Source organism: Microtus pennsylvanicus, chromosome 11, assembly GCF_037038515.1.
Source record: "Microtus pennsylvanicus isolate mMicPen1 chromosome 11, mMicPen1.hap1, whole genome shotgun sequence".
NCBI classification, from domain to species: Eukaryota; Metazoa; Chordata; class Mammalia; order Rodentia; family Cricetidae; genus Microtus; species Microtus pennsylvanicus.
In genome coordinates, this window is record NC_134589.1 from 99,133,796 (window position 1) to 99,151,489 (window position 17,694).

Genomic DNA, 17,694 nt, shown 5'->3' on the forward strand with positions numbered 1-17,694 from the left:
TGCTTTGTAAATAAAGTCTCGCTTCTTGACCAAGAGTGGCAAGAAAATCTTTAATTCAAAGTCAGCCTGGGCTACAAAGGAGAGAAAGAGAGGGAGGAGGAAGTGTTTTGTTTTTATAGTGCTGGAGATGGAATAAAGGCTCTCAAGTATGATAGATTAAGCACTCTGCCCGATTGAGCCACGGTCCCAGCCTGCCTGCAAGGAATCTAAGAAGGGCAGATTATTTGAAAATAAATATCGAGACGTAATTGTAGTGGTTTTTGTTTGTTTGTTTTAAAGATTTATTATGTATACAGTATTCTACCTGTACGCCAGAAGAGGGCACCAGATCTCATTATAGATGGCTGCGAGCCACCATGCAATTGTTGGGAATTGTACTTTGGACCTCTGGAAGAGCATCCAGTGTTCTTAACCTCTGAGCCATCAATCCAGCCTTTTTTTTTTTTTAAGATTTACAGATTGTACTTTTACTAGCCTCAACACTGAGGTCATGGAGCGTAAGACTCTTTGACAGAAGTCATATTTTTAAAAAAAAAACTTATTTTTGTGCATTTGTCAGAGGACCGCTTTCAAGAGCCCATTCCCTTTCCACCACGTGAGTTCTGGGAATCGACCGCAGGCCGTCAGACTTGCTCCACAAGCGTCTGCGTTCGTAGAGCCACCTCACCTGCTCAGACCCCGTACTATTCGTACGACCATCTCAGCTCAGCTTTGGAGGAAACCGAAATCGGAGCCCCACCCACTGCGCAGAGGGGTTTGCGCGTGCGCAGTCCCAGCCTGGCGAGACAGTTCACGCGGCCGAAGGGTCAGATTGGACCCACGAGGCGGAAGCACGCTCCTGGACTTCCGGCGAGCGCAGCCCCGGCAAGAGTGGCAGCATGGAGGAGGCGCCCCACGGTGAGTTGGCGCGGGACGCGTGGGTGGCGGGCCGCTGGGACCGAGCCTCTCTGACTGTGCCCTTGTCCCCGCGCAGGCTGCCCCGGAGCCGACAGCGCCCAGGCGGGCCGAGGAGCCTCGTGCCAGGGATGCCCCAACCAAAGGCTGTGTGCGTCGGGCGCCGGCGCCGCTCCGGACCCGGGTGAGGAGGCCGACGGAGCAGGAAATGGAAGGGGCGGGACTTGAAGGATAAATGACAGCGACTAGTAGACCGAATTGTCTGTGGTGGTGGTGGGGGCTTGGCGTGGTAGGCGGAGCTTGAGGAGCGAGGGGCGGCTTTAACGATCAAATAGCGGAGGAAAGTGGTGGAAGTGGAGGCTGAGTCTGATCTGTGATAGTCAGGGGACCAAACGGGGCCTTCAAATCAGCTTGGTTCCTCTGGCTTTTCCCCCAGCACCCTGGGGGATGAAGCAGAATGGCCACAAGTTAGAAAGAAGCAAGCCTGGGCTACACAGTAAGACCCTGAGTGAACATTAGGCCGAGGGTGTTGGCACATGCTTGTTAATGTCACCACTTAACATGTTTTCTCTATTACAAGAGGATCAGGAGTTCAAGATCACTCTTGATGAGGGGCGCAGAGAAAAATATATGGCTCAATAAAAACAAACAAACAAAAAGATACAGTTTATTTCGGCACAGTGAATACGAAAAACAAAGCCACCCTCGATTATCTAGCGAGTTAGAGGCTAGCCTGTGCTTAGATGAGACCCTACTCAGAAAAACAAAGCCCAGTAACTAAATAGGACTTTAAAGAAGGATAGACTAGAAAAAAGTGATATAGGACAGGGCAAGGGTTTGAGTGACAGCCACTGACCTCAGTATACACAAGGCCAGGCACAGAGGGAGGGTGGATAAATGTTGGAGTCTTTCGATGCTATGTCCTGGCACGTGTCTGTCACAAATCTCTGTACGGAGAAGATGAGTCCACCCCTCAGCAGAAATGAATGCTGAGTGTTTGAGTGGAGGGGCAGCTGTGAGAATGAGACCACAGACGGGGAGAGAAGCGGGAGCAAACAGATTAAACCCTTCAGGGACCAGCTCCAGGCCGAGGAGGACTGAGGTCCTGCCTAGAAGGGGCCCGGAAAACAAGAAGCTGGGAGAAGACAAACTGACCTCGAGCAAGATTTCTGATTGCCTTATCGTGAAGAGTAGGTAGCCCACCTGTAGTTTTTAAGGGTTTGGAAAAGATGAGGTGTTGGAAGCACAGTGAGTTGTTGGGATGGCTCCAACTGTGAGCCTGTCTGTCAGGATTTCTTGTCCTTAGCACTGGTGACGTTTGGGCTGTCCTGTGCTTCAGACACCCAGCATCATCCTCCATACCACTAGTAGTCCCTCCTTGTGACATCCAGAGAATTTCTGCAGATGGTGACAGATGTTCCCTTGATGGTTGTTTTTGCTCGTTAGCTCCTTAGACTCTGGGGGTTCGCCACCCAGCTCCCAAATGAATCACATACGGAGGCTTATTCTTAGATATGAATGTCTGACCTTAGCTTGGCTTGATTCTTGCCAGATTTTCTTAAACTAAATTATCCCATCTATCTTTGGCCTCGGGACTTTTATCTTTCTCTATTCCTGTATACCTTTTCTTTCCTTCTTACTCCATTTCTGGCTGTGTGGCTGGGTGACTGGCCCCTGAAGAAATTCTCTTCCTTCCTCTTTTATTCCCAGACTCTTTTTCTCCCAGATTTCTCCTCATATTTATCTTTTCTGCCTGCCAGCCCCACCCATTTCTCTCTCTGGCCTCGCTATTGGCCGTTCATCTCTTTATTAGACCATCAGGTGTTTTAGACAGGCAAAGAATCACAGCTTCACAGAGTTAAACAAATGCAACATAAACAAAAGTAACACACCTTAAAATAATATTCCCCAACATCTCCTAGGTTGTAAGGCTTTACTCTCTGCAAGGTTGTGCTCAGGAGCTGGGAGTTTGGACACCGTACCCTCCTGGGAGCCCATGTTCTAGTAGATGAGGCAATGCATAAATGAAACAAGACCATTTCAGGTGTTGTAGTGGCCATATTTTCTTCCCAACATTTATTAGTATTTTGCTGAAGTGATACCTCACAAGGAGCCTTAGAAACGGCTTAAAGAGTGTGATTCTTCCAGCCTTTGGAAGAAGGACACTCAGAACCAAGGCAGGGATGACATTACCTCATCTGCTTCTTTGCAGCCGTGGAGGAGATCAAAGAGAAAATGAAGACGGTGAAACACAGAATCTTGGTGCTGTCTGGGAAAGGTGGTGTTGGGAAAAGCACGTTCAGCGCCCACCTCGCCCACGGCCTGGCAGAAGATGGAGACACACAGGTGGGATCCTGGGCTGTGCTGAGAGTGTGCTTGTATCAGAGGTCCTGATGGCATTAGGGGGTGATTCTCAGTCTCCAGGGAGCCAACCTCTCTGACTGTCTTGACCCAGCCGAGAGAATGAGGACCTGCCTGACCACTGCAGGTGTTTGATTGGGTCCTCTAACCCAGAGGCAGCTGGCAGCATGGCTCCTCACATTCCGGTCATGTCACACTGGGCCCTTGTACACCTGCCCCTGTGAAGCTCCTTCTGTGCCCTTCAAGTCCAGATGCTGAGCTGTAGTTTGGTCCATCCCCTGTGAGCTAAGAGTGATATTTACATATTTAGATGGGTACTTCTCAAGTCACGTAAGCACCTAAATATTACTCTTGTTTTTGTCCATAAAGCAGAAAACATTTTTTGTTTGCTTCTTGTAAAAATGACCCTTGTGCTCGGTCCCTCATCTCAAGTGTACAGACAGGCATGGAATTGGAGTCACCTCACCACCCATGTGACACACGCTTGGAAGTCCCACCATTTTGGAGCCTGGGGCAGGAGAATTTTGAATTCAAGGCTAGCCATGGTCACAGAGTGAGACCCTGTCTCAAAACAGACAACTAACTCAAATCCCCATTACCTTGCTGGATGCTGGCTTTAATAAAGGATGCTCACTCTGCCTCCATTTTCCCTTCTGTGAGACGGGCACAGAGGCCTGGGTGAGAGGTTGCACCAGTCCTCCCACAGAGTCAGTGTCCTGGAAATGTCCCACAGCATCCTCATCATCGCACACTTGGCTGTCATCCAGGGCAGGTTGAATGTTCTGTTAGGGGATAGTCTCTTGCCACCAAAGGGTCAGATTTTCTCGACCTGTACAGGGCAATCTTTCGATCCCATTGTTGGTGTTTTCCACATGGGGCTGGGGCTGGAGCACAGTGTTGGAGTGTTTGTCTGAGAGGCAGAAAGGGTTCTAACGACCACAGGAATTGAGGTGTATTGGCCGGATAGGCTTCGGCTCTTGAGCTGTTGAAATGTTCTCAGGCCACTGTGTGTTCTCACTACATCCTGGTCAAGACTTCAGTCTGTGGCCCAGTGTGGAGACAGGACTGGCAAGCTGGATTTCTTTATGCTGTTATAGTTCTTAAAAAAGATGGTGATCTGGGCACGCTGGCTCACACCTGTAGTGTTGGCACTTGAGAGGATTGTCAAGAGTTCCAGGCCAGCCTGTGCTACAAAGTGAGACTGTCTCAAAACTGAAGGCAGCTGGTGGGAAAGCCTGCATTCTCTGGGCAGCGTCATGGCAGTGACCGCAGGGCCGTCTTCCGTGCACGTGTAGATGTGGTCAGCGCTGGATGGAGCTGCTGGTGAGCATCAGCAGTGCAGTTTCTCCAGCCGTCAGGTTGCCTCTGTGGCCCAGTCTGCTCCAAGCTGCTGTTCGCCATCTTGTTTGGGAAAGACCCAGGGTAAAGACAACAGAAGTAGAGTTGAGCCCTGCCATGTACGAGTGCTTCTGTGCAGAATGCGCACACTGCCCCCAGGCAGAGGAAGGAAGGTGTATGTAAATTAGGGAGGGGCCTTTGTTAGCCAGGCCAGGGGCCTCCAGGATTACACGCTACCTTCCTTTGCCTTCCTTTGCCTGTGCTCAACTCCTGTAAAGTCCCATGGATGAACTTGAGCACCATGGACAAAGGTGAGCAGCATCGGTGCTGTCAGCTCGGAGTGTGTCGAGGAAGCACCTGAGACCCCTCCCCGGCCAGAGGTGCCTTGACTCTCAAACTCTTCATTTCCCAGGCCAGAAGCTCTGGTGGGCAAGACTGTGGGAAAGCCTTCTTGTGAAGTGAGCCGGGACCCTGTGAGGGATGAAAGTTGACATTTTAAGGGGGCAGAGTTGACACTGCACAGCACCTTCACTCCGCACTTACCGTGGGAGGGACTCCTGGGAGGTCCTGAGTGGGGAGAGAGCCCTGGTTTTCAGCAGGCACTCACTAGCCTGACCTAAGCAGGAGAGGGATGGTGACTCAGGTACCATCTACCATAAGGAGCACCCTAGGGAGACCTGGACACAGAGCTTGTCACAGCCTTCCTGGACAATGGGGTGACCGTCAGTCTGGGAATTGCATCCTGGTGTCACTTGGCTGAGTTCCTTCTCTTGACTTGTGGGGCAATTCTTTCCTCAGAAGGAGCAGGTGAGACAGGTAGCTGGAGGCCTGCTAGGGCAGCGGAGGTTCTCTGCTTTCCATGTCTTTTCTCAGGTCACACACCCAGGTCCCATCCTCGGTGGCAGATGTCCCTCTGCTGCACTTTTGGGCAGGGATCTTAGTGGTGAGGTTCTCTTCCTCCTCTTCATCACCAGTACCACGGTTAGCCAGCTGTAGAGGAAGTAGGACTGGAGATGGAAGAAAGAAGCAAGCACGGGGCAAGTTCCAAAGTTCCCAGACCACCAGTTCTCAAGATGAACGGCTGCCCTTCACAGGGTCAGCGAGTGATGCCACAGGCCAGTTGTCAGACTTAGGGACAGTCTCTTCTGAGATTCCCTAAGTCCCCATCAAGAACTTCCCAGATTCCTTTCATATTTTTTAAAGATTATTCTTGTGTGTATGTGTATCTGTGTCAGTGCCGTGTATGCATGTGCCTAGAGAGGCCAGGAAAAGGTGTTGGATAGCCTTGGAACTGGAGTGACAGGCTGCCCAGTGTGAGTTCAGTTCTCATTTCCCATATGGCAACTCACAACCATCTATAACTCCAGCCCCAGGGCATCTGATGCCCTCTTTGGCCTGCATGGACCAGGCATGCATGTGGTGCACAGACATACACAAAGGCAAGATACCTACACAAAATAAAAAGGATGTGTTTAGAGGTGTGTACATGAGTGCAGTACCTGTGGAGACCAGAAGGGGACTCCAGATCTCCCTGAAACTGGAGTTGGAGATCTTGAGCCACTCGGCATGGATGCTCTGTTGAAGACCAGCTGGTCTCTAAGTGTCCGAGCTATCTCTCCAGAATCTCTCTTCTCATTTTAAAGCTCTTTGGAAAGTTTGTTTTCTGCTTGGTCCCAGGAAAACAGGGCTTGCCTAGAGATCAGCCAGAATCCACTCAGTCCTCCTCCGTCCTCTGTAGGCCTGAGAGCACTGGCATCGGAAACTTTGATTCTGTACAGTCTCTGTTCCTTACTCATTGAACAAGTCCCCAGACCTCTCTGAATCTCAGCGTCATCTGAGTGGCTTAATGACCTGCTGTGAGATCACCCTGTTCTACACTGGGGACTGCATGGATGCCGTACCCTAGGAGTTATACTGCATCAGTGGCCTGGAAGTCCACGTTATGCCTTTCCCATGAGAGAATGGACACTTGGCCATCTGTTTTGGTGTGTCACCCCTGTCTGCGTCCTGTCTTGGTATACATATCTCCAGGGTCTAAGCAGTCAGTGATGCTGTCTCTTCTCATTCCCAGGTCGCCCTTCTGGACATCGATATCTGTGGGCCATCAATTCCCAAGATCATGGGCTTAGAAGGAGAGCAGGTGATGGCTGTCAGAGAACCAGACTGGTTCTCTTTGGGCGAGCATGTGCAGTAGCCCCTCTGTTCTTCCTCAGTAGCTGTGGATTTGGGGGTTTGGGATTACATACAAAGTACATCCACATATATGAGAAGCCTTGGTTTTTGAGCCTTTCATGATGTGGGAGGGAAGCAGCAAGCAGGAGGCAGAAGTGAGAGGTGGAAATTCAGCTCTGAGCAGGAACTAGGGACTAGTGTTTGCTTGGAAGCTAGAGAATCTCTCAGAGCCATGGTCTCCTCTTGGAAACTCAGACCCTGATTGCGGGATTGGATGCCAGTAGGGATGTCTGTTATTGCCCTCGTTCAGGAAGGACCCCTGGTGGTGTGCCGAAGCCAGGCCAGGGCTTAGGCTGCAATGCTGTTTCCTTAACTACAGGTTCTCTATTCTAGACATACAGTGTCAAGCAAGGCAAAAACATGCACATGGGGAGGGCAGAGGACAGGAGGCTAAAGCAGGAGAGGGGCTGGCTTCAGCAGAGAGTGGAGGGCTTCCCAGTGTGGAGAGCTAGAGGGGCAAGAACAGGAGCCTTGAGCCTCAGTAAATAGGAAGCTTACCCGGACTAGGCTTGGTCACGCTGCCAAGGCCTTGGCTGTGCATCTGAAGACTGCGTATGTGCAGTGTCAGCCACGCTGAAGTAAAAGCAGGATTCTTCCCTAGTCAGTGAGCCCTTGCACGGTACACATCCCAACCTGGGTCTGACCTGGGCTACTTAGAGTGCAAGCATGACTTAGGAAGTAGAGATCCAGCCAGGCATGGTGCTACACATGTAGTCCAGTTACTTGGGAGGGTGAGCCAGAGGGGTCACTTGGATTATGGGGTCAGGGGTGTGGCAAGACCCTGTCTGGAAAACGGAAAGAGGAGAAGCACAGTCTGATGTGGAGGTGGAAGTTGCTTATGTTCCAGTTTCATAATAAATAGGGCAGAGTACAGCCCTGGGGGTCCAGGCCTAGAAGTAGCCCCATGGGATTTCCTGGGGACTCTGGGCCCTTGCCCTCTGCGGATAGCATTCTGGAGTCAGGGCTCGGGCCACTGACTGGGCCAGGTTTTCTGTTTGTTTGTTTATTTGGTTTTCTTTTAAACAAACTCACTGCGTAGCCCTGGCTGACCTGGAACTCAAAAAGATCCACTTGTCTCTACCTCCTAAGTCCTAGGATTAAAGGTCTGCACCACTGTGCCTGCCCTATAGGCAGCTTTAAAAATTGTATTTCATTTTATGTGTATGGGTGTTTTGCCTGCATGTGTGTCTAACATCACATGATCACATTGTCCAAAGAGTCCAGAAGAGGCTGTCAGATTGCCAGGAACTGGACTTACAGACAGATGTGAGCCACCAAAATTTGGGTTCTGGAAATTGAACCCAGGTCCTTTGGAATCCTAGCCAGTGTTTTTAACTGCTGAGCCATCGCTGCAGCCCCCTTAGGGTAGCCTTGAATCAGCTGTGTCACTAAAGGTCACAGTAGTAGAGTCTCTTCTGTACATAGTGACCTGGCTGCCTTACATGTGCCTGCAGAAGCAGCAGCTGGCCAGCTTCTCTCGTTCTTTCTAATACCTCAGAATTGTGCCTGAACTTGGATAGTTTTGGTTCCTTGACAGGGACAGGGAGAGAGAGTTTGTACCAAATAAGGTCTTCATCTCTTAACTCTCCACTAAGAGCTAACCGAGCAGCCAGCAAGTAAAAGTGCTTATTGCCAAACCTGACGACTGAATTCTATTCCTGGGATCCACATACTGGAAGGAGATTCCTGAAGGATGTCCTTTGACCTCTGCATGTGCAGTCATGAAACACAGGCACACACACACACACACTAAATAAATGTAATTACAAAACCTTTTTTTATTGAGTGGTGGAATACAGGGTGGTGACTCACTGTGTGAAACCATCCTCTTTGGACCAGAGTGTAGTGGTAAGAATGACTGCCATGTTCCCACAGGTTCACCAGAGTGGCTCCGGCTGGTCTCCAGTGGTGAGTTAGCCTTCCTGGGGAGGCGGATTGTGTGAGTGAGGTATATCTGATGGGCTGATGGAGGTGGGGCTGGTAAAATATTGCTCAACTTGCATGTTTACTGAGGCTGTTTTCCAAGCATGCAGGTAAGATCAAGGACTGGTAGACTCTGTCTATAATGGGCCCGATGGACCAGTGCCTCCGGTTCCATGGCTCTGAAGTGGTATTGTGCACTGAATGATAGTGTGTCCCAGTCAAACCTCACCTCCAAGACCAGATTGTGAGGTCTCTACTCATTCAGTTAGACACCTGAGGAGATGGTGTTTGTTTTGGCTTCATTGGCCTTTTGTTGAGGCACAGGCCATACATGGCCTCTTGTGGATCTCGCCATAGCTCCCTAGGCTGCAAAGAGCAAGTGTAGGTGTGAGACACATGACACCTTTATTCTTTGTTCTTTTCAACCAGATTCCCTGGGAAGTACTGACATATGGTTTATGTAGATGTGTTGTGCTCTTGTTCCCCACATGCAAATGTTTCTTCCCATTATCCCCATTCCTCTGCAGTACGTGGAGGACAACCTGGGGGTGATGTCTGTGGGTTTCCTGCTCAGCAGCCCTGATGATGCTGTCATCTGGAGGGGACCAAAAAAAAATGGTTTGTCACTCTGCGCTTGCGGCTCAAATTCTTGGTTCTGTCTATAGCCAGACTATCAGGGAGACTGCAGCACCTGATGCATGGGCTTTTTGTGTTTGATGCTATTACTTTGATAGTGGGGATGGAACTCAGGACATCCTACTTATGAGTGCTCTGATCTGGTATGAGAAATACCAGTTTTTAGTGTAGACACTGTAGTACCTACTATGAGTTTTTCTGCTCTTGAGACTTGCAGGACCCTGAAGTTATTTGTAGTGTGGTATCACGTGGCTGCTTTGTGTCAAGGAGGGAAATGTGAAGAAAACCCTTGGTGGATCAGTGTGGGGGAAACAAGGTCATGCAGAAAGCATGGCTGGGGACAAGCACCTTCTTTCACTATTGACACATCAGTCACATGAGTCTGTTGGGGCAGCGTATCTGTGTCATGCGTAATGATAGTGGCACCCCTGACTTCATGGCCATCCAACATGTCCTCAGAGCTCACCTCCTGCCTGTTGGGGGCCCCTGCTATGGCATGTAGGAATGCTCATGCAGACTGATAGATACTTCTGGAGATGTGTGCACACACTTAGCCCTGCTCCCTTCCAGGCATGATCAAGCAGTTCCTCCGAGATGTAGACTGGGGAGATGTTGACTACCTCATCGTAGACACTCCGCCCGGCACATCCGATGAACACCTCTCTGTCGTCCAGTATCTGGCTGCGGCACACATTGATGGGGCCGTGATCCTCACCACCCCTCAGGTGAGTGAGCACCAAACCATGGTCATGCTCCCCAGCACTCTGGTGGTGTACCTACAGCATCACATGTCTTTCAGTGCCCTGAGGCCGTGGGATAACTTCTCTGTGAACTTTGTCAGGAGGTGGCCCTCCAGGATGTCCGGAAAGAGATCAGCTTCTGCCACAAGGTGAAGCTGCCCATTATTGGTGTGGTAGAGAACATGAGCGGCTTCATCTGCCCCAAATGCAAGGTGAGGGTCCCAGGGGCAGGCCCGCTGCATACCCTTGACCTAGTAGGGAAACAGCAGGGGTGGTCTCTAGGTTTCTGCTTTCTCTCAGAAAGGGAGGGGTCTCCATCAAGCCCTCGTCTGCCTGAGTTTCACATCCAAAATAAACCACTGTTTTGCAACATCTGGAAACTAGAGTGTCCTTGGAAATAGAAGCAGAATAACACTGCCTCCTCTTTCTGCCTCACAGAAGGAGTCTCAGATCTTCCCTCCCACAACTGGGGGTGCAGAGGCCATGTGCCAGGATCTGAAGATCCCTCTCCTGGGCAAAGTGCCGCTGGATCCACTCATAGGTGAGTCTGGGGCCCATGCTGCTTGTGCAGTCATCGTAGCAGCTTGAAGTGTGGTTCGCAGGAGCAGGAGTGGTGGGTCAGAGGTGGACCCGCAGAAGAGAAGCAGTGAGGCCTGGGGCAGGTTCCTCAGATCCACCTCCATGAAATCCCAGCCACATGCCCCTGGGACTGCAGGGTGCAAGCGCACCGAGACAGCCTTCTCTGCGCCACTTCAGTGGGCACTGACATGCTATTGGGGACCATGCTGAGTATTTTGGATCCTGATATTTGCACTCTGAGAACTGAGGAAGAGGTGTACACCTGTCTCCATCCCAGGCTCACCCAGGATATCAGCTTGTGTGGGCAAGAGGAGACAGGCAGGGACTCAGCTTCCCCAAGGTCAGAGTTGAGCTTGTCTGAGTGGTGTGTGCCTATGAAAAGACTCACCTGTCAGTGGAGCAGTGCGGGATGCCTGAGTCTGAGAGGGAGGAGCCGGACCAGATTGGGTTCAGCTGCAGGTGGCTGTGCACCCAAGTTTGGGAGCTGTCTTTCCTGTCAGGGAAGATGGGACTGGGATGTTTGAGCAGGGCCTAGTGTATGCCAGGTAGCAACATGGGAACCTGGGCACAAGGGAGGTTCACAGCCAGAGAGCCGTGTCTCCTTTGGGTTACATATGGTCCTGGGATGGTGTGTGTGTGCATGCGCACATGCCTGCCTGCATATACATGGGAAGGACCAGCCGACTGATGCACCCCAGTGTGGGTGACCATAAAGATGAGATGATATGGGGAAGAGAGCAGAGGGCAGGTGTGTGCGCTGCAGGGCCTGTCCCGGTACTCTATCCACACTGCCAGCATTTCCTTCTTAGTCCTGGAGGTTTTGCCCACACACTCGCTGTCTCTATTGAAAGCCCTCATTCCCTTCCCTGTATTCTCATTTTCCTGGACTGCTAGTTAGTGGATCTCCAATGCAGACGACTGGCCCACCCAGAGCAGCAGAGACAGTTCTTCGGGCCTGGAGTCTGCCTTTGCCACATGCAGCAACAAAGAGAAGCAGGGTTTCTGGGGGTGGGGACAAGCTGAGGCCTCCGTTGTGTTCCCCGGCGTTGCTCTCCTTGGGTGGGGAGCCCCAGGCAGCCATGCCACAGCCAGCATAAAGAGTGAGGCTTTCACAAGGGTCTCATTTTCTCTGTCTCTTTAAGGTAAGAGCTGTGACAAAGGCCAGTCTTTTTTCATTGAAGCCCCAGATTCACCAGCCACAGCAGCCTACAAAAGTATAATTCAAAGTAAGTGTTTGGGACATCTGCTGACAGGAAGTCACCTAGAGGAGAAGTGGGCAGGTTACTGGCAACAGCAGGGGTGCTGGTGACCTGAATGGTCAGCATAGCTCCTCAGGAGACTCCTCCCGTGTGTCCATGTTGTGAGCTAATGCTTAGTTTGAGAAACAGGGAGGGTGAGGTTCATAGCATGGGAAATACAAGCCATAAAGGCCAGTAAAACGGATTGAAATCCTGGGTCCTGCAGAGGTGACAGGCTCACTGCTCACTTGTTTTCTAGGGATCCAAGAGTTTTGTAGTTCTCGCCAGTCACATAATGAGAACCTCATCAGTTCCTGAAGGGGACAGAGCCAATGCCACCTGCTTCTAGCCACAGAACCTGCAGGCACAGGTCCAGCCACATCTGGTCAGCAGGGGACAGACAGGATTTGGAGTCACATCCATAGGACCCTTTGATCACCTGTCTGCCCGTTTCCTCCAGGTCAGAGGTACAGGTGCTCTGCATACAGACGCACTCATCGCAAAATAAAACTCTCCCTGAACCCGTCCCTAGGGCCTGCTCTCTGGAGTCCACCGGACTGGCAGTCTTCTGGGTCACAGGACTCCCAGGAGCTGCTTTTGACTCAGAATATAAGCCTAGGGAGGGACAGAGGGAGGATTGTGGCTTCGTGGCAGACCTGTGTCTCCCTCGGGTGGATCAAAGTGACAGCAGCCTTAGCCCACCCTGGAGTCTCCAGCCTGGGATCATGCTTTGGCTAGGGGCCATCAACATCCCCCAGAAAAGCCCATAAGTCATCCATAGGGTAATAGGTACCCTCAGGACATCAGTAATCTTCAGGGTCCCAGGAAAACCGTTTCCTAGTGCTTTTGAGAGACTGATGTGACTGTCCTCGTGACCTGAGACTAAGACATAGGAACTGAGAGCTGCTGAGGGAAGTTATTCCAATTTCTACACCATTGTGGTGTCACAGTGGAAGGTGGCAGCCCCCTCCCCTGTCCTTCCTGTCCTCTCCTTCCCCTTTACACACGTACTCTTGGAATGTGCTGGGGTCCCTGTGGGGAAGATGTGACCTTTCTGAAGGTCGATGGTTCTGGGCAGGCCCTAAACTTGGGCACTCCATCTTGGACCTGCTCAGGTCAGCTTGGAGGACCTGGGAGAGTCTGCCAAGACCTCAGGCACAGCTGCTCAGGAGCTGCATGCCTCACCTAACGCTGGTGGATGTCCAGTCCTTCAAGCCTGGGCTGCTCAAAGTCACCTGGGGAAGCCTGCAAGGCAAGAAGAACCATGACTATCCCAGCAAAGAGCAGCGCACTGCCAGAGACCCAGTGCCCCAGCAGCAGCATTTGACCTGTGCACAATGAATCTGTCAGACCAAAAACTCCTTCATTCTTCCCTTCAAGAAATATTTCCATGGCTAGAGAGATGGCTCAGCAGTTAGGAGCACTGACTGCTCTTCCTGGTAACCTGGGTTCAATTCCCAGGTCCCACATGGCAGCTCACAACTGTCTGACACTCTCACACAGACATATATCTAGGTGAAACACCAATGGACATAAAATAAAAATAACTTATTTTTTAAAAAGGAAATGTTTCCTGGCTTCAAAATAAAACAGAAGACTTTGTCATTCTTAATTCTGTGTGGTTTTTATCTTGTTTTGGTATGTGCGTCTGTTATGTAGTTATGTGCAGGCATGCACATTCCATGATACACCTGTGGAGTTAGTTTTCTCTGTCCACCTTGTTTTTGAGGCAGGGTCTCTCACCTGTCTGCAGTATGTACTCCAGGCTAGTTGCCCATGACCTTCTGTATCTCCTTTTCGTCTGACTCCGTGGTAATAAATGCATACCACCACACCTGGCTTATGTGGATTCTTGGGATTGAATTTAGGTAGTCAGGTCTACACATTCAGTTCTTTCATCCACTGAGCCATCTCCCTGGCCAATTCTGTAGGTTTAGTTTTATTTAATTTTATGGGTATGGGTGTAAGTGTTTTTTCTTAATGAATGTATGCATATTGTTAATGTGTGTGCTGGGAACCCAGTCTGGGTCCTCTGCAGAAACTTTATGCTTGGAACTGAGCCATCTCTCTAGCCCCCAATTCTGAAGTTTTAAATATCACTTAAAACTACACAGTAGTCACACGGTGTCAAACCCTGACTCTGCTGATAGAAGCTGTCAGTCCTTTACAGACAGGATGGTGGGTGCCAGCAGCTGGGGACGATGGGGAGCTGGTGTCTAAAGGACAGGGCTACTGTTGGGGGTGAGAAGAGTCCGGAGCTAGACTGTGGCATCCGCACAGTGCTGTCCCTAGAACTAATTAACCCAATGTGCTTTTTATTTCTTTACTTACCTATTGAGACAGGATCTCACTATGATCTCACAGCCCTGGCTGTGCTGGAACTCATGTAGACTAGGCTGGCCTCAAACTCAGAGATTCACCTTCCTCTGCTTCCAGAGTACTGTGATTAAAGGTGTGCACCATCATGCCCAGTTATAACTACACTGGAAATAGCCAACATGGTAGATTTTAGATATACACGATAGAAAATAATGGTTAGCCTGCTGGTAGGAAGACTGTTAGGAACTGAAGTTGTCAACAAGTGCCCTTTACTCTGAGCACCTGGGAGGAAGGATCCACGGAGGAACTTGGCCACTCACCGTCTGGAACACTGTCTGGGACAGAAAGCTGGCTGCAACTGTGCTGATGTCACCCTCGCCCCCCATCTTACAAAGGATGTAGCCGTAGAGGTTGGCACCTTGGAGGGAAATCCCAGCGATCACGAGAGCCTGCATTGGGCAAAGGAAAGGGAAGCCTTCTGAGGGTGCAGACTGAGTGGGACTTTGTGGACTGCCCCAAGCAAACACTCATGGACACCTAAGCAACCCAGAGGCTGGAACCTCTGGTTCACACAGAGGAGACAAGCTGAGGCAGAAGCTGCCCAAAGCCATTGAGCTGCTGAGGTGGAGGCAGAAGCCAAACTGTGAAGCCCACAGCACTTGCTCTACTGTGTCCTGTGTCCCTGTTGAATGGACAGCCCTCCCAAATAAAACCTGAGTACTGTCAGCCTTCCCACCCAAGAAAGATGGTCTGTTAACGGATACCATACTTTTTAATGAATCTCCTTCCTGGGGGCTGAGGATGTAGCTCAATGGAGCGCTTGTCTAGCATGTACACAGCCCCGGGTTTCCTCCCCAGTACCTCAGAAATAATTTCATATCAGCATCAGTCCCTATCTGCTAATGAATGAAACTGAATGTGGGATCGTCATACCATGGAATAGTATTTAACCATGCAAAGAAACAGTGTACTGATAAACACTAGAGTATGGTTGGACCTGAACGTGTGCTAAGTCAAAGACGCCACTTTGGAAAAGAACAAATATTGTGTGATCTCACAGGCAAGTCTACCTAGGAAGGTGGGTGCCAGGGGTGGGAAATGGCACAGAGGACAGTATCTGCCAAGTGTAGATATCCTTTGAGTAGGGGTGCTGAACATTCTAAAATGGGCTGGAGAGCTGGCTCATTGACTCAGAGAACTTACTGTTCTCACAGAGGACCTGGATTTGGAGCCCAGCACTCCAGCCCGCAGCTTACAACAATTTGTAGCTGTAGCTCCGGGGAATGCAGGCCCTCTTCGGGCCTCCAAGGACTTGTGCATTTGCTGCACATACCTCATGCAGTCACATACACACACAGTCATAAAATCTCTTCTAAAAATCCTACGATTGGTCATGATGCTTATATAAATGCAAAAATGACAGCAGCCAGAAGATACCCTTGGAATGGTGACCGTGTCCATTGTGTGGTCGCCTCCAGCTAGCTGTTAGAGTGACCGCCACCCCCCCTGCTTTGTCACAGCAGCAGGAGGTCAAGGTGCATCTTACCAGCCACTTGAGCTTCAAGGAGAACAAGGGGCTGAAGAAGAACACGGTCCAGACCACGGGGCAGATGATGAGGCCGAGCCAGAAGATGCGTGCCTCTGCTTCAGTGGCCGCCATGTGGTTTGGAGAGGCCTGTTGGGGGATAGCCGCTGTGCTTTCTCAAGCAACAACTTGTTTCTGCTTGTTTACTGCATACTGTTGCCTTGTGTTACTGCATACTGCTGCCGTGTGAGTGTTACTGCATACTGCTGCCGTGTGTTACTGCATACTGCTGCCTTGTGAGTGTTACTGCATACTGCTGCCTTGTGTTACTGCATACTGCTGCCGTGTGAGTTTTACTGCATACTGCTGCCGTGTGTTACTGCATACTGCTGCCTTGTGAGTTTTACTGCATACTGCTGCCGTGTGTTACTGCATACTGCTGCCTTGTGAGTGTTACTGCATACTGCTGCCTTGTGTTACTGCTGCCTTGTGAGTGTTAATGCATACTGCTGCCTTGTGTTACTGCATACTGCTGCCGTGTGAGTGTTACTGCATACTGCTGCCTTGTGAGTTTTACTGCATACTGCTGCCTTGTGTTACTGCATACTGCTGCCTTGTGAGTTTTACTGCATACTGCTGCCGTGTGTTACTGCATACTGCTGCCTTGTGAGTTTTACTGCATACTGCTGCCTTGTGTTAAGGCATACTGCTGCCGTGTGAGTGTTACTGCATACTGCTGCCTTGTGAGTTTTACTGCATACTGCTGCCTTGTGTTACTGCATACTGCTGCCGTGTGAGTTTTACTGCATACTGCTGCCGTGTGAGTGTTACTGCATACTGCTGCCGTGTGTTACTGCATACTGCTGCCTTGTGAGTGTTACTGCATACTGCTGCCTTGTGTTACTGCATACTGCTGCCGTGTGTTACTGCATACTGCTGCCTTGTGTTACTGCCTACTGCTGCCTTGTGAGTTTTACTGCATACTGCTGCCTTGTGAGTTTTACTGCATACTGCTGCCGTGTGAGTGTTACTGCATACTGCTGCCTTGTGAGTTTTACTGCATACTGCTGCCTTGTGTTACTGCATACTGCTGTCTTGTGAGTTTTACTGCATACTGCTGCCTTGTGAGTTTTACTGCATACTGCTGCCTTGTGAGTTTTACTGCATACTGCTGCCGTGTGAGTGTTACTGCATTCTGCTGCCGTGTGTTACTGCATACTGCTGCCGTGTGTTACTGCATACTGCTGCCTTGTGTTACTGCATACTGCTGCCTTGTGAGTTTTACTGCATACTGCTGCCGTGTGAGTGTTACTGCATACTGCTGCCGTGTGAGTGTTACTGCATACTGCTGCCTTGTGAGTTTTACTGCATACTGCTGCCTTGTGAGTTTTACTGCATACTGCTGCCTTGTGAGTTTTACTGCATACTGCTGCCTTGTGTTACTGCATACTGCTGCCGTGTGAGTGTTACTGCATACTGCTGCCTTGTGAGTTTTACTGCATACTGCTGCCTTGTGTTACTGCATACTGCTGCCGTGTGAGTGTTACTGCATACTGTTGCCGTGTGTTACTGCATACTGCTGCCGTGTGTTACTGCATACTGCTGCCGTGTGAGTGTTACTGCATACTGTTGCCGTGTGTTACTGCATACTGCTGCCGTGTGAGTGTTACTGCATACTGCTGCCTTGTGAGTTTTACTGCATACTGCTGCCTTGTGAGTTTTACTGCATACTGCTGCCTTGTGAGTGTTACTGCATACTGCTGCCGTGTGAGTGTTACTGCATACTGCTGCCTTGTGAGTTTTACTGCATACTGCTGCCGTGTGTTACTGCATACTGCTGCCTTGTGAGTTTTACTGCATACTGCTGCCTTGTGTTACTGCATACTGCTGCCGTGTGTTACTGCATACT

The 17,694-nt window shown here is 50.3% G+C and overlaps 2 protein-coding genes across 5 annotated transcripts in view; one reads left to right on the forward strand and one right to left on the reverse strand.

Annotated features, from left to right (window-relative positions):
• The first annotated feature begins 784 nt into the window (after window positions 1-784).
• Window positions 785-13,553, forward strand: Nubp1 (NUBP iron-sulfur cluster assembly factor 1, cytosolic). The gene is made up of 11 exons (XM_075942010.1): window positions 785-897; window positions 974-1,078; window positions 3,107-3,240; window positions 6,665-6,733; window positions 8,701-8,733; window positions 9,276-9,366; window positions 9,955-10,109; window positions 10,226-10,336; window positions 10,563-10,665; window positions 11,846-11,929; window positions 12,201-13,553. Exons 1-11 carry the CDS (start codon window positions 879-881, stop codon window positions 12,257-12,259), a joined length of 963 nt encoding a protein of 320 aa, XP_075798125.1. The 5' UTR covers window positions 785-878; the 3' UTR covers window positions 12,260-13,553.
• The window catches only part of Tvp23a (trans-golgi network vesicle protein 23 homolog A), a 40,272-nt gene continuing 31,163 nt past the window's right edge, over window positions 8,586-17,694 (reverse strand). For 2 of the 4 annotated variants that reach the window (XM_075942012.1, XM_075942011.1), the window contains exons 5-8: window positions 15,807-15,935; window positions 14,581-14,709; window positions 13,127-13,186; window positions 8,586-11,909 (exon numbers count right to left, since the gene is read on the reverse strand). In XM_075942012.1, coding sequence (XP_075798127.1) covers window positions 13,127-13,186; window positions 14,581-14,709; window positions 15,807-15,935 — 318 coding nt within the window. In that variant the 3' untranslated portion in view covers window positions 8,586-11,909. The remainder of the gene's footprint in view (window positions 11,910-13,126; window positions 13,187-14,580; window positions 14,710-15,806; window positions 15,936-17,694) is intronic. The other 2 variants (XM_075942013.1, XM_075942014.1) reach the window with 1 other exon arrangement.